Source organism: Helianthus annuus, chromosome 2 (assembly GCF_002127325.2).
Source record: "Helianthus annuus cultivar XRQ/B chromosome 2, HanXRQr2.0-SUNRISE, whole genome shotgun sequence".
Classification (NCBI taxonomy): domain Eukaryota; kingdom Viridiplantae; phylum Streptophyta; class Magnoliopsida; order Asterales; family Asteraceae; genus Helianthus; species Helianthus annuus.
In genome coordinates this window covers 139,168,281-139,182,894 of record NC_035434.2, presented here as the reverse complement: position 1 = coordinate 139,182,894, position 14,614 = coordinate 139,168,281, and the positions used below count along the sequence as shown (strand labels likewise).

Genomic DNA, 14,614 nt, shown 5'->3' with positions numbered 1-14,614 from the left:
CGGATCCAAGGGGGTTCCTGGTGCCCAGGAATCCCCTCTTTTAAAAAAAAAAAATAGAAAAATTTAATGTAAACCTTGTATGATTTAAAAAAAAAAATAGTGAGAATTATTGAAAATCTAGTAAAGAGAACCCTTTAGAAAAATTTCTTAGATCCAATGTTTTAAAAACCGGTAAATACCGGCCGGTTATACCGGTATTACCGTTTTCAGATGTAAATCCGGTACGAAACACCCCGGTAAATAAGTGAAACGGCATAAGATTTGTACCGGCGGTAAAATCCGGTATACCGGTTTGAAACGTAATACCGGTACCGGCCCAGTGTTATTTTAGTTTGGGTTGTTATTTATTTTTATTATATATGTTACTTATCTTACGTAATTTTTATATATTATGATTATTCATAAGTAAAAGTTCTTATTTAATATTGTATGAAACGAATAGTTATCCTTTAGTTGACGAGGATGACGATAATAGTGAATTTCATCTTTTATGCGAGAACTTGATGTATTCAACACTCAAATGGCTTAAACATATCGTACACTTTCATTTAAAGGAGCTTGTTGAAAAATTGAATGATTTCGATTATCTTTTGGATTATTTTTTATTATGTATTTACTTTTGAATCATCTTTTAATATGTAATCATGCATTTTTGGATTAACATTTGAGTTGATGTTGTAATTTATGAAATTATAGAGTTATCTACTCAACCCGGTTAAACCTCTCGGTACAACCTGGTTCAACCGGTTAAACCATTTTTTAGCCTAATCCGGTTTGATTTAAAAACCGGTTTTTAAAACATTGCTTAGATCCGTCACTGATGCAAAATACCTTTACTTAACCCCGTTTTCTTATCTCTTCTACAACATATAATAATCTCTTATCTACTATGTAAATTTTGTTTTCACCATTCTTTACTTAATACAGGTTCTGCACTAAGGGTGTAAGGGGTGCTCACCTAATAGGTGAGTCCCCCATCTTACACCTAACCAATCACATGGTGCCACGTCAACTCACCTAATACACTCCCCTAATTCCCCTTTTTGATGGCGGCACTCACCTATTAGGTGAGTTCGAAATTATTATTTTTTTTTTTTTTTGTTGATGTTTAAAAATTTATATAAAAGACATTTCATTAAATTTTAAAAAAAAATACATTCAAACTAGAAAAAAAAAAACACATTCAAACTAGAAAAAAAAACACATTCAAACTAGAAAAAAAAAAACACATTCAAACTAGAAAAAAAAAATACATTCAAACTAGAAAAAAAAAAATACGTTCAAACTAGAAATCGCATGGCCACCCGTACTTGTTAGCGATTTCTCGCTTTCGGGCGAGGATGATCGGCAACATACTTGGCGGAACATCGTCGTGCGGCTTAAGGAAAGTTTTCATATCTCGATCGAAATTGTAGTTTTTCATCGTCTCGAGTTGTGCCGATATGAGCTCGCGAGCCTCCGAATCTCTTTTTTTCCTCATTTCGATCGCCTCCAATTCTACCGCTTGCTTCGCTTCTTTCATGGCGGTGTACACTTTGAATTGTGCCGCCAACTCGGCCGAGCTTCCCTCGGACGATGTAGCTTGACGCTTGTCTCGCCTTTGTAGTCTTTGTGGCGAGGGATCTTCGTTCATATCCGGGATTGAAAAGTCTACGTCAACGGGCTTTCTTTTAGGTGCCGAACCTTCACCTTCCTCGCCCATCAATGGCACTTGTGCCCATTTCTCGTGTTTTCGAACGACCTCCCACGCCTCGAGGTGTTGAAAACCGCTTGGAAATCTTTCTTTAAATTCTTTTAACGCGACTTTCATCACGTCGAGATCTTGACATCCACTTGCTCGTGTGCGATCCTACATGTTATAAAATAAAAAAAAAATTAGAAAGTGTTAAAAAAGTATGAACTTAGAAAAAAAATAAAAAATATGCAATGTTAAAAAAAATATAATTTTTACCGCTTGTTGGTATAGGCCGTTGAAAAAGTTTATTTTCGAATGCATCGGGTTCCATTTAGACCGTACTTGATGAACGGTCCGGTTACTTCCACCGACACTTTTGTTATAGTGCTCTAAAATTTTACCCCAAAAACTTTCGCGACTTTGTTGATTGCCCTTTTTTTTGTTGGTAGAACAATGTACCCACGCCTTCGCCAACGCCTCTTCTTGTTTTTTTGTCCATTTTTCGCTCACCGTTTTCCCTTTTTTTTCTCGAGCCTCGTCTTCTTCGTTGCCCGCTTCTTCGTCCACATTATATTCATCTTCCTCGTCGTCGTCGCCCAAATTTTGAGTTTCGGGCACTACCTCATCGTCCTCGTCGTCCTCGTCAATAGGTAGAGAACGTTCGACACTTCCTCTTGTAGTTGTGGAGAACGATAAGCATATGGGTCGAAGGCGGGGGATTGAGGAGGAGCGTCCATTGATAGCAAATTTTGAAAATAGCCGAAATTGGGTTGTTGGGTGTTGTAAAACGAGGGGTGTGGAGGTTGTTGGAAATAAAACGGGGGTTGTGAAGTGTAGCCGTAAGGGGGTTGTGGTTGAGCATTTGCACCGCTCGAACCATCTCGAGACGGTTTCGATACCCGCCCCTTATTTTTTTTCTTGGCCTCGCGGGGTCGGTTCTCCATTGCTCGGTGTATAAAAAATAAAAAGTGGATGGGGTTTGGTTGGATAGTATAAAAAATAAAGAGTGAAATGGTTGTGGTTGGAGAGTTTGGTATAAAAAATATAGAGAATAAGATGGTTGTGGATAAAAAAAGGGTGAAAATGAGTTGAGTATTTATATTAGTTTAAAAAAAATTGATTTTTTTTTTTTTTTTTTAAAATCCGACCGTTGTCAACGGTCAAATCTCGATGATTGTGCCAAATTCAAGCGGTGAACACACAAACAAAATCACCCCCGATTCGGGACCCCGCGTTGATGGCGGCGGTGTTCCCGATCGGGGAAATCGCTCACCGAGGGCACTCCCCGAGTACGCCCCGTTCACCCTAAACACATCAAATAAAAGTGAAACTTACTAAAATTGCAAATAAAATAACCACCAACCAGTTTAGTTAATATCCTACATCATATTATTACCAACCAATATTTTTTTTTTAATTTTTTTAATTTTATTTAATTTTATTTTTTTAACCCTTAAAAATTGTAGTCAATATAAAACCGTTAAGTTTATAAGCAAATTTAAAAGGCAAATTGGATTTAAATAATCCCAACTCACTGTTATTGGCCAATAATAATCCCAACTCATTTAATCACCAATAATAATCCGAACTATTCACTTTTGTTTGTAAAATACTCCCAGTAAAAAAAACACTAACTAGGTTAAAAAATTGATGATGTGGCTTGCCACGTGACATATTTTGATGACGTGGCAGCTGATGTGGCAGGTGACGTGGCATATTTTGATGATGTGGTAGGTGACGTGGCATATTTTGATGACGTGGCAGCTGATGTGGCAGGTGACGTGGCAAGCCACATCAGCAATTTTTTAACCTAGTTAGTGTTTTTTTAACTGGGAGTATTTTACAAACAAAAGTGAATAGTTCGGATTATTATTGGTGATTAAATGAGTTGGGATTATTATTGGCCAATAACAGTGAGTTGGGATTATTTAAATCCAATTTGCCAATTTAAAATCAGCTTTTGTAAAAAGATTAGATTCTTCAGGGTACTTTATGCAAATTTATAAACCTCATACTGTCTATAAAAATAGTGAATCACAATCACTCACACTCACTACTTTCACATTCTCACTAAAACTACTGTAAACATGCACCGTCAATCACTCGGATCACCTGCTTCCAAGCTTCAATCCCACGGAGCTATCAAAGCCGACACCGTCGACAATTTAATCTCACAAGAATCGTGTTCGGCCGATGCTGCGGCCAGCGAAGAACACAAGTTACAGAAAGCTAATCAACAGAAATCAGGAATCGAATCATCATCAACTTCTTCTTCAAAACTAATTCACCTAATTCCGATCCTCACGTTCTTCTGCTTCCTTGTCCTCTACCTATCCTCTCATGATCCTTCAGGTAAATTTTCAATTTAATTGGAAAGATGAAAATCAGCAGCGGACCAATGAATATATATATATATATTTTTTAGGGTGTGGATGAGAAGTTCAACCATATTTTTGAGAGGTGCGATCATAGATTTGTCTAAAAAATACATTTTTTTAGTTAAATGTCATTTTAGTTCTTGTGGTTTGGTTCATTTTGCTAGTTTAGTTTAAATGTTTCATTTTTTACCCGTTGGTCAAAAAAGGTTTCACTGTTTCCATTTTACTCCACTAGGTTAACTTTATTCATTATTTATGTTAACGAGAAGGGCGATTCGGTCATTTTATACGGCTGAATTGCCTTCTAGTTAACAAAATTAAATATAAAATGATCGAATTGACCTTCTTGTTAACAGAAAAAATAGATGAAGTTAACACAATGGACTAAAATGATAATGGTGAAACCTTGACGAAAAATGAAACTTTTAGACTACACTGTCAAAATAGCCCAAACCACAAGAACTAAAATGACATTTAACTCTTTTTTTCAAAAGATGTGCCCGCACACCTACCATCAAAGAAGTTTTATAATAGAATGACATATATATTTTTTATTATACATGCCATTCTACCGTAAAACTTCCTATGAAAAACTGATTAAAATTAAAAAATATATATATTCAATAATTAGATATATGATCAGGTGGTTCCACTACTGTCACGATGATATGTAATCTGTCAGTGATCCAAATTTGCAGTTAAAAAATATGTAATTTAATTTAATTTCTTGGTGTTTGATCTTATGCATTGCATCAACACATTAGATTTAGGTCAGACTCAATTCAGTGGATTCGCAACGCGTTCGTTGAAGAAGATCGGCGTAGATGAGAATGTCGGTGGTGGATCGATGGCGATTCGAAGCGTGAGGAGGTTGGAAGAACGAGAACGGCGTCGTTTTAACAGGAAATTCCGGTGATAAAGTTAAGTAAATGTTCATCCGGCGGTTTCTCTTTCACCGGAGAGGTTCGCACGTGTGGCATTGTATTTTGTTTCTACCGCACGTGTACAGTGTACTGTATGTCTGTATGTATATGTTTATTTGATTTTCTGAAGGAAGTTAAGAGTTTGTTGGTGTTAAATTGTGCATGTGTCATCAGCAAGTGTTTTGGAGAGGCTAGAATGCGCATGTTTGTTACGCGTATGTTAGCCAAAGGCGCTGGCTATGTGAGGCGTAACTTAGAAAAAGATGTGCAAAAGAGAATGTGGAGTAAAATGAGTCCAGCTGGAAATAAAAAGTATATGACCGTTGCTGTAATAACATGTTCCTTGATGATTTGGTGTTTTTAGTATGAATATGAATGTCGGTTTCTACTCACACTGTTGCCGTGAATCCTGTCACATCTAAAAAACGAGAAAATTATTTAAATTTTTAGTTTCACTTAAAAATAAATTATTTAAATTTGGTTGAAAATCAAGTTCTATTTTATATTGAGTATTTTTCTGATAATAATAATAAGCTATAACGAATATTAGCGGTGGGGTGGCAATGTAATGAACCAAACCATACCTGTCAGAACAATTCGGTATATGGAAGGCACATATTTTTTATGCAATCGGCATTGGTGAAACTGTTGACTTGCTGTCTTTCTTCCATGAATTCCTTGGAATACTCTCTTGCTTTAACTCGATTCAAGATTTAGTTCTTGACTACCCTCAGTCTTCCATGACTTTTACCTTCTTTCAAGAAACAATTATTGATTACCGACTACCTTCTTTCAAAAACGAACCTGGCAACCTTCTTTCCAAGGAACGTTCTTGTATACCTTCTTTACATTTTACATTCTTTATACGTTCTTTAACTACTTAACCTTCTTTATTTTATCAAGAAAACATTCTTGATAACGTACTCAACTAACCTTCTTCTCGGATGCGAATAGCACCACCAAAAAAACACCTTCTTTTTTCCGATGCCCGAAACCACCTACTACCTTGATTAACCAACCAAACCAAACAACCTTGCAATCTCGTGCTTATCGGATGTAACACAACCGAATCAAACCACCTACTGTGAACTGCTCCTTTGCTGGTTACTTGCTTCGATTGAAAATACGCATTTTCTCTTTCTCGACCCCTTCCATGGCCTCTTCCAGAACCACTACCACGGTCTTGATTTCCTTTCCCATTGCTTGCAACTGCTAGAAGTAATTTGTTTTGATATGTTTCTTCATATTCATCAAAACCCTTCTGTCGAGTGTGAAGCCAAGCAAAGCAACTTGACAACTTGATCAACCTGAGGTCAGCAAAGCTGATCAAGTTGATAAGGCAATAATAGTCTTGGTGATCAGACATCAGGAAATCATTCTGATCAAAACAGGATAAGAAGATAAAGGGCTGAGATGATCTAATCTTCTCTGAAACCCATTATTCACGGATCATGTTTTGTGACTTTCTTCTCTTTCCTCAATCTTATATATATGAGATTGTTATGTATCTGTAAAATTGTACCAAGCTTAACTAATACAAATACTCCTAGTTACCACAGTGGATGTAGGTCAGAACCGACCGAACCACTATAAATCTTTGTGTTCTTCATCAGAAAAGTGTGTGTGTGTGAGTTCTGTGTTCGTGAGTGTATTCTGATCCTAACAACTGGTATCAGAGCTCAGGCTCTTGTTGTTAAACCGAACAAAAACAGAACAGAAACAGAGGTGTAAAAGATACTGACCTGTGAAATCGGAACTAGGGTTCTGATCAGAGACGTTCAGCCGCCTCCGCCACTCGTCAACCGCTGGCAGTTCCGCCGCCACCAGAACCGTTGTCGCTCTCTCCGCCGCCGCTGTCTAGGGTTCCGATTGAACCCAGTTTGACTCTTGTGTGAAACACGAACAGGAGAGAAGAAGAAGAAGCTAACCAGTGAGATAGAACTAGGGTTCCGATTGAACCCAGACTCTTGTTCATCGCAGGAAGAAGAAGAAAAGAGAGAAGACTACTTTTTTTTCTGGTGAAATTTGGGGAAGAAGGAGAACACGTCCTTGTTTTATTCTGGTGGAGAATTGAAGTTTCAATTTTATCAGAAAGGCCCCCTCAACTTTTATTTCTGGTGGAGAAATTAAAGTTTCAATTTTATCAGAAAGGTCCCTCAACTTTGAACAAGATCTCATTATCCATCAATACTTGTCCTTGCCATTAAAGCTTGAAACAGATAAGTTATTTGTTTCTGATTATCGCTTTCGCTCGTATAAATTACCACTTAGCAGTACAAACCCGTTTGGTTAGTAGTAATTTGGTAACTTTTTTTAAAAATGGCAGAAGATAGTAAAATCAAGATTGATAAGTTCGATGGAAGTGATTATGGATTTTGGAAAATGCAAATTGAAGATTTATTGTATCAGAAAAGTTTGCATTTGCCTATGTCAGGTGAACAACCAGATGACATGTATGATGAAGAATGGATGTTGTTGGATAGACAAGCTTTGGGTGTGGTTAGGCTTTCTTTGGCAAAGAGTGTTGCTTACAACATTGTCAATGAAACAACCACATATGGTGTATTGAAAGCTTTGTCCAACATGTATGAAAAACCATCCGCTTCAAACAAAGTATTCCTCATCCGACAATTGGTTAACTCCAAGATGAAGGAAGGCATGTCGGTTACCGCTCACATAAATGAGTTTAACTCGATTATCTCTCGTTTAGCCTCAGTTGAAATAAAGTTTGAAGATGAAGTACAAGCACTACTCATCGTTGCCCGACAGTTGGTCAGGTACAGTCACAGCTGTTAGTAGTGCATCCGGCACTACCAAACTCACTTTCGATAGTATTCATGACTTGATAGTAAACGAAGATATCAGACGGAGAAGCAGTGGTGAGACTGATGGGAAAAACGCGAAACCTGGTCACAAACGGTAAACACAAACGCGAAAGCAAACTTCGTTTGACCAACAATTTTCCCAAACTTGAATGAACCTATGAGGATGCAAACAAATAGGGTATATCGACTACAATCTAAACAATCCGAAAACAATAACAAGAACACCAAATTTTAGCGTGGAAAACCTCTCAAAAACGAGAGTAAAAACCACGGGACTACTAGAGCCGCTTCAAATCCAGTATCACCAAATTAGAGCAATACAAAGTCTTCCCTAGGTATACTAGAGGCATACAATAAACATCATACACTTGGAATCAACAACTTCAAGCATATGGAATCAAGAACAAAGACAAAAGAAGGAAATATAACCAAAATCTGCAGCATTGAACAGAGGCTGTGCAGACAGACTTCCGGACGTGATTAAGACAAACTGACCGTTGGATAAGGTCGCCCTGATGTCGTGATGACTGTGTCCAAAAATCAGAGTGATCCAACGGTTCAATCTCCGGGAAATCGACGATCTCTGCAGCTAGGTTTGAAAATGACGGAAATTACTTCTTCTTATTTTGTGTGACTTTTGTGTGTGTTGTTAGGGTGTTAAGAAGTTGAAACCCTACTTCTCCATTTTATCCATCTTCAAAGATAAGAGAGGGCCATAAAAATAATTGTTGGGCTTCCTCATGGGCCCAAAAACCCAACAATTCTCCCCCTTTTTGGCCTATGAGGAAGAGTTCGCCATCCCGGCGATTGAGCAACATATCTTCAACTTCTCCCTTGCCAAAGATTTTGTCAACATATCGGAACCATTATCATCGGTATGAACTTTATCAAGTTCAAACAACTTGTCTTCAAGAGCATCTCTAATCCAATGATACTTCACATCAATATGTTTTGTTCTCTTGTGAAACGTAGAATTCTTAGCAAGGTGAATAGCACTTTGATTATCACAAAGAACCACGTAGCGCTGTTGCATAAAGCCAAGCTCCTGCATAAACCTTTTCAACCACAATAGTTCTTTGCATGCTTCTGTTGCTGCAATATACTCAGCCTCAGTTGTAGACAAAGCAACACACTTTTGCAGTCTTGACGGCCATGAGACAGCTCCCCCTGCAAAAGTCATCAAATATCCAGAAGTGGATTTCATGTTGTCTTTGTTTCCCGCCAAGTCAGAATCAGTATAACCAACAAGCATTGGCTCTTCATTCCCAAATGTTATACCCAATTTGGAAGTACCACGTAGATACCTAAGAATCCACTTAACCGCATCCCAATGCTTCTTACCAGGATTTGACAGAAACCGACTAACAACACCTACTGCATGGGCAATATCAGGTCTTGTACACACCATTGCATACATTAAGCTTCCAACCGCTGATGCGTATGGAACTTTATCCATGTCTTCAATCTCCTCCTTCGAAGAAGGGCAATCTTTATCGGTTAGTTTAAAATTGGGAGTAAGAGGTGAACTAACTGATTTGGCTTTATCCATGTTGAACCTGCGAAGCACCTTCTCAATGTATTGCTCTTGTGACATGTGCAACTTCTTTGAAGCTCTATCTCTAGTAATCCGTATACCAAGAATTTGTTTTGTTGGGCCCAAGTCTTTCATAGAAAACGACTTGCTTAATTCTTTCTTCAGCTGAACAATTCTCTCTGCATTCTTGCCTACAATCAACATGTCATCAACATAGAGTAATAAAATGATAAAATCATCATCACCAAATCTCTGAAAGAAAACACAGTGATCTGAAATAGTCTTTCGGTAGCCTTGCTTCCCCATAACAGACTCAAATTTCTTGTACCACTGTCTTGGTGCTTGCTTCAATCCATAAAGACTTTTCTGAAGCTTACAGACATAGTCTTCTTTACCTTTAACCTGAAAACCTTCAGGTTGCTCCATATAGATTTCTTTATCCAGGTCACCGTGAAGGAAAGCTGTCTTGACATCCATTTGCTCAACCTCAAGATCAAGACTAGCTGCCAAACCAAGAATCACTCGAATGGAACACATCTTCACGACTGGAGAGAAAATCTCATCAAAATCAATACCCTTTCTTTGACAGAACCCTTTAACCACCAATCTGGCTTTGTACCTAGGCCTCGAGGTATGTTCTTTAGTCTTCACTTTGTAGACCCACTTGTTCTTCAAAGCTCTTTTGCCCTTGGGCAACTTTACTAACTCAAAGGTATTGTTCTCATACAAGGAATTCATCTCATCTTGCATGGCTTCAACCCACTCCCTTTTGTGTTCATCTTCCATCGCCTCTTCATAACACTCGGGCTCTCCCCCATCAGTGAGCAAGACATACTCATCAGTAGAATAACGGGTGGAAGGATGACGGTTTCTTGTAGACCGTCTGAGTGGGATAAATGTTGGCATACCTGGCACTGGTAACTCTGGATGAGGACCCTCATCTAACTCTTGCTGCTCTGGAATATCATGATTATCAGTACCGTGTTGTTCATCATGTTGAATATCATCTTCATTATGTGGCTCAGAGTGTTGTGGAGGAACTGGATCCAAATCAGTAAGATCATCAGTATGTTGAGGAACTATCTTTGTCTTCTCAATATCTTTCAAACTTTGATCTTCAATAAAATCAGCATCGAAACTTCTTATGAGTTTCTTCGAGATTGGATCATAAAACCTGTGTCCAAACTCATCTCCCCCATAACCAACGAATATACATGGCTTGGTCTTTACATCAAGCTTTGTTCTTTCATCTTTGGGAATATGCACAAAAGCCTTGCATCCAAAGACCCGCAAATCATCGTATGAAACATCTTTGCCGCTCCAAACCCTGTCAGGAACATCAAAAGACAAAGGAACACAAGGAGTACGATTAATAACATTTACTACGGTGTTCAAAGCTTCACCCCAAAAGGAATTAGGCAACCCTGCATGTGACAACAGACATCTAACCCTTTCAGCCAATGTTCTATTCATCCGCTCTGCTAGACCATTCAATTGTGGTGTCTTTGGAGGAGTCTTTTGGTGTCGAATACCTTTCTCTCTACAGTAAGCATCAAAAGGACCAATGTACTCACCTCCATTATCTGTTCGAATACACTTGAGCTTCTTCTCAGTTTGTCTCTCAACTAAGGCATGAAACTGCTTGAACACATCTAATACTTGATCTTTAGACTTCAAAGTATAGGCCCAAACTTTTCTCGAATGATCATCGATAAAAGTGACAAAGTACAAGCAACCCCCAAGTGTTCTAGTCTTCATAGGACCACAAACATCCGAATGTATTAAATCAAGTATATTGTCTCTCCTATGTGGAGGGTGACTTTTGAAAGAAACTCTTTTCTGTTTACCTGCCAGACAATGAGAACACTTCTTCAAATGAACATCGTGCAAATCGGGCAAGGCATTCTTCTTCAACAAAATAGACATCCCTTTTTCACTCATGTGAGCAAGTCTCCTATGCCACAAGTCGGTCATATCAACATTCACTAACAAATTGACCGAGTCTTTGGAGATCTTTGGATGTGTTCTGTATAACTTTGAACTTCTTTTACCTCTTGCCACAATCAAAGAACCACGAGTGAGTTTCCAAATACCATCACCAAAGGTACTATGGTAACCATCATCATCGAGTAAACCTGCGGAGATTAAATTGAGTCTAATATCTGGAACATGTTTCACATTGTGTAAAACCAACTCCATCCCAGTGTCAAACTTCAAGCAAACATCCCCAACACCTACAATCTTTGATAGCCCGTTATTACCCATCTTAACAACCCCAAAGTCACCAGGTGTGTAAGATGAATAAAATTCCTTTTGTGATGTCACATGACACGTAGCACCACTGTCAACAACCCAACTCGAATCATCACGTGCAATGTTCACCATATCATAATCACAACAAATGAAGAACTCTTCAGTAGCAGTATTAACTTCAGCAGTATCATTGCCACCATCATCCTTTTTATGATTGTTCTTTTGATTGTTGTAATTAGCTTTCTTGTTCTCCCTTTTTAGTTGTCTGCAGAATTTAATTGTGTGTCCTTTCCTTCCACAATGATGACACTCATAATCAGCAAACTTACCTTTGGACTTACTACGATGCTTCCCTTTATTACTCGGACCTCTATTTTGAGCTCTCCCCCTGCTCTCTGTGGCCAAGACATCGGATTGTGAAGAGGAACCTTGTGATTTTCTTCTCATCTCTTCATTTAAAATACCGCTTTTAGCCATTTCCATAGTAATAATACCATTTGCTGCAGAGTTGGACAATGATGTCCTAAAAGTCTCCCAAGAATCCGGTAAAGTACCAAGAAGCCATAAGCCTTGTACCTCATCTTCAAACTTGATACCCATTCCTGCAAGCTGATTAATAATACCCTGAAAAACATTCAAGTGATCAGTAACAGGAGTTCCATCATTGTACTTCAAGTTTATCAACTGTTTAATCAAGAACAGTTTATTGTTTCCGGTCTTTCGAGCATACAATTCCTCAAGCTTGTTCCACAAAGTACGAGCGTGAGTCTCACCGCTAATATGGTTCAAAACATTATCATCAACCCATTGCCGAATATAACCACAAACCTTTCTGTGCAATATATTCCACTCTTCATCTGTTTTATCACCCGGTTTGTCGGTATTAAAAACAGGCATATAATAATCCTTAACATAAAGGAGATCTTCCATCTTGCCTTTCCAAACATGATAATTAGAACCATTCAAATTCACGATCCTACTTGTATTAGCTTCCATCGTTCAATCAAGTTTCAACCCAATAACAAGAACCTGGCTCTGATACCACTATGATGGGAAAAACGCGAAACCCGATCACAAACGGTAAACACAAACGCGGAAGCAAACTTCGTTTGACCAACAATTTTCCCAAACTTGAATGAACCTATGAGGATGCAAACAAATAGGGTATATCGACTACAATCTAAACAATCCGAATACAATAACAAGAACACCAAATTTTAGCGTGGAAAACCTCTCAAAAACGAGAGTAAAAACCACGGGACTACTAGAGCCGCTTCAAATCCACTATCACCAAATTAGAGCAATACAAAGTCTTCCCTAGGTATACTAGAGGCATACAATAAACATCATACACTTGGAATCAACAACTTCAAGCATATGGAATCAAGAACAAAGACAAAAGAAGGAAATATAACCAAAATCTGCAGCAGTGAACAGAGGCTGTGCAGACAGACTTCCGGACGTGATTAAGACAAACTGACCGTTGGATAAGGTCGCCCTGATGTCGTGATGACTGTGTCCAAACATCAGAGTGATCCAACGGTTCAATCTCCGGGAAATCGACGATCTCTGCAGCTAGGTTTGAAAATGACGGAAATTACTTCTTCTTCTTTTGTGTGACTTTTGTGTGTGTTGTTAGGGTGTTAAGAAGTTGAAACCCTACTTCTCCCTTTTATCCATCTTCAAAGATAAGAGAGGGCCATAAAAATAATTGTTGGGCTTCCTCATGGGCCCAAAAACCCAACAGAGACTTCTAATCCTAGTTCTTTATTGCATACAGAAAGTAGATGAAGAAGAAACGAAAGAGGACATAATCGAGGCAGGTCCAAGTCCAGAAGAAGGGGACAGTCAAAGAACAGAAAAGACGTTGAATGTTGGAATTGCAAAGAAAAAGGTCACTATAGAAGCCAATGTACAAAACCCGCTTCAAAGAAAGAAGTAAACAATGTATCCTTGGAAGAATTAGGTGATGTTCTCATCTGTTCTATTGAAGATTCAGTTGAATCTTGGATTATGGATTCAGGTGCTTCTTTCCATGCTATCTCATGCCCAGATATGGTCAAGAATATATGAACAGGTAACTTTGGTAAAGTTCGTTTAGCAGATGATCAAATGCTTGATATCACAGGTATTGGAGATGTAGACTTGAAGACCTCATTAGGAACTATATGGACATTGCTGAAGGTGTTCATGCAATGACCACCGGTCCGAGTCCATCAAATTTATGGCACAACCGACTCGGACACATGAGCGAGAAGGGATTGAAGATGTTGGCTCAGAAAGGTAAGTTTCCAGACTTGAAGAAAGTGGAAACTGAATTCTGTGAACCTTATGTTCTTGGAAAACAAAAGAGGGTTACTTTTGTGAAGACAGGGAGAACACCGAAAACTCAGAAGTTAGAGCTTGTTCACTCGGATGTATATGGACCAACCTCAGTTTTATCTCTAGGAGGCTCAAGATATTATGTTACTTTCATCGATGATTCAACACGAAAGGTATGGGTATATTTTCTTAAGCATAAATTTGCTGTATTTGATGCTTTTAAGATATGGAAATATGTTGTTGAAAATGAAACTAACTTGAAGGTAAAGTGCCTAAAGTCTGATAATGGTGGTGAATACATAAGCAAGCAGTTCACTGACTATTGCGACAAGGAAGGGATAAAGATGATCAAGACAGTTCCCGGAACTCCTCAGCAGAATGGCGTAGCTGAGAGAATGAACAGAACTCTGAATGAGAGGGCTAGAAGCATGAGACTAAATGCCGGGATGCCCAAGACATTCTGGGCCGATGCAGTTAGCACTGCAGCCTACTTGATCAACCGTTCACCAACCGGTCCCTTAGATTTCAAGTTGCCTGAAGAAATGTGGCAAGGAAAGGAGGTAAGTCTCGAACACTTACGAGTCTTTGGTTGTAGTGCTTACGATTTGTTAGAAGCTGGTGATAGGGATAAGTTAGTCTCAAAATCCAAGAAGTGCACATTCATTGGTTATGGGTCAGAACAAATGGGTTACAGGCTTTGGGAT

General features: G+C 38.6%; 2 protein-coding genes across 2 annotated transcripts; one reads left to right on the top strand and one right to left on the bottom strand.

Annotated features, from left to right (window-relative positions):
- Nucleotides 1-1,171: 1,171 nt before the first annotated feature.
- LOC118489114 lies at nt 1,172-2,975 on the bottom strand. Its single transcript, XM_035986734.1, has 2 exons — nt 1,952-2,975; nt 1,172-1,849 (listed from the first exon to the last, which is right to left on the bottom strand). Exons 1-2 carry the CDS (start codon nt 1,994-1,996, stop codon nt 1,286-1,288), a joined length of 609 nt encoding a protein of 202 aa, XP_035842627.1. The 5' UTR covers nt 1,997-2,975; the 3' UTR covers nt 1,172-1,285.
- Nucleotides 2,976-3,708: 733 nt separating this feature from the next.
- LOC110922735 lies at nt 3,709-5,323 on the top strand. The gene is made up of 2 exons (XM_022166954.2): nt 3,709-4,027; nt 4,818-5,323. The coding sequence occupies exons 1-2, from the start codon at nt 3,763-3,765 to the stop codon at nt 4,967-4,969; spliced, it is 417 nt and encodes a 138-aa protein (XP_022022646.1). The 5' UTR covers nt 3,709-3,762; the 3' UTR covers nt 4,970-5,323.
- Nucleotides 5,324-14,614: the final 9,291 nt, after the last annotated feature.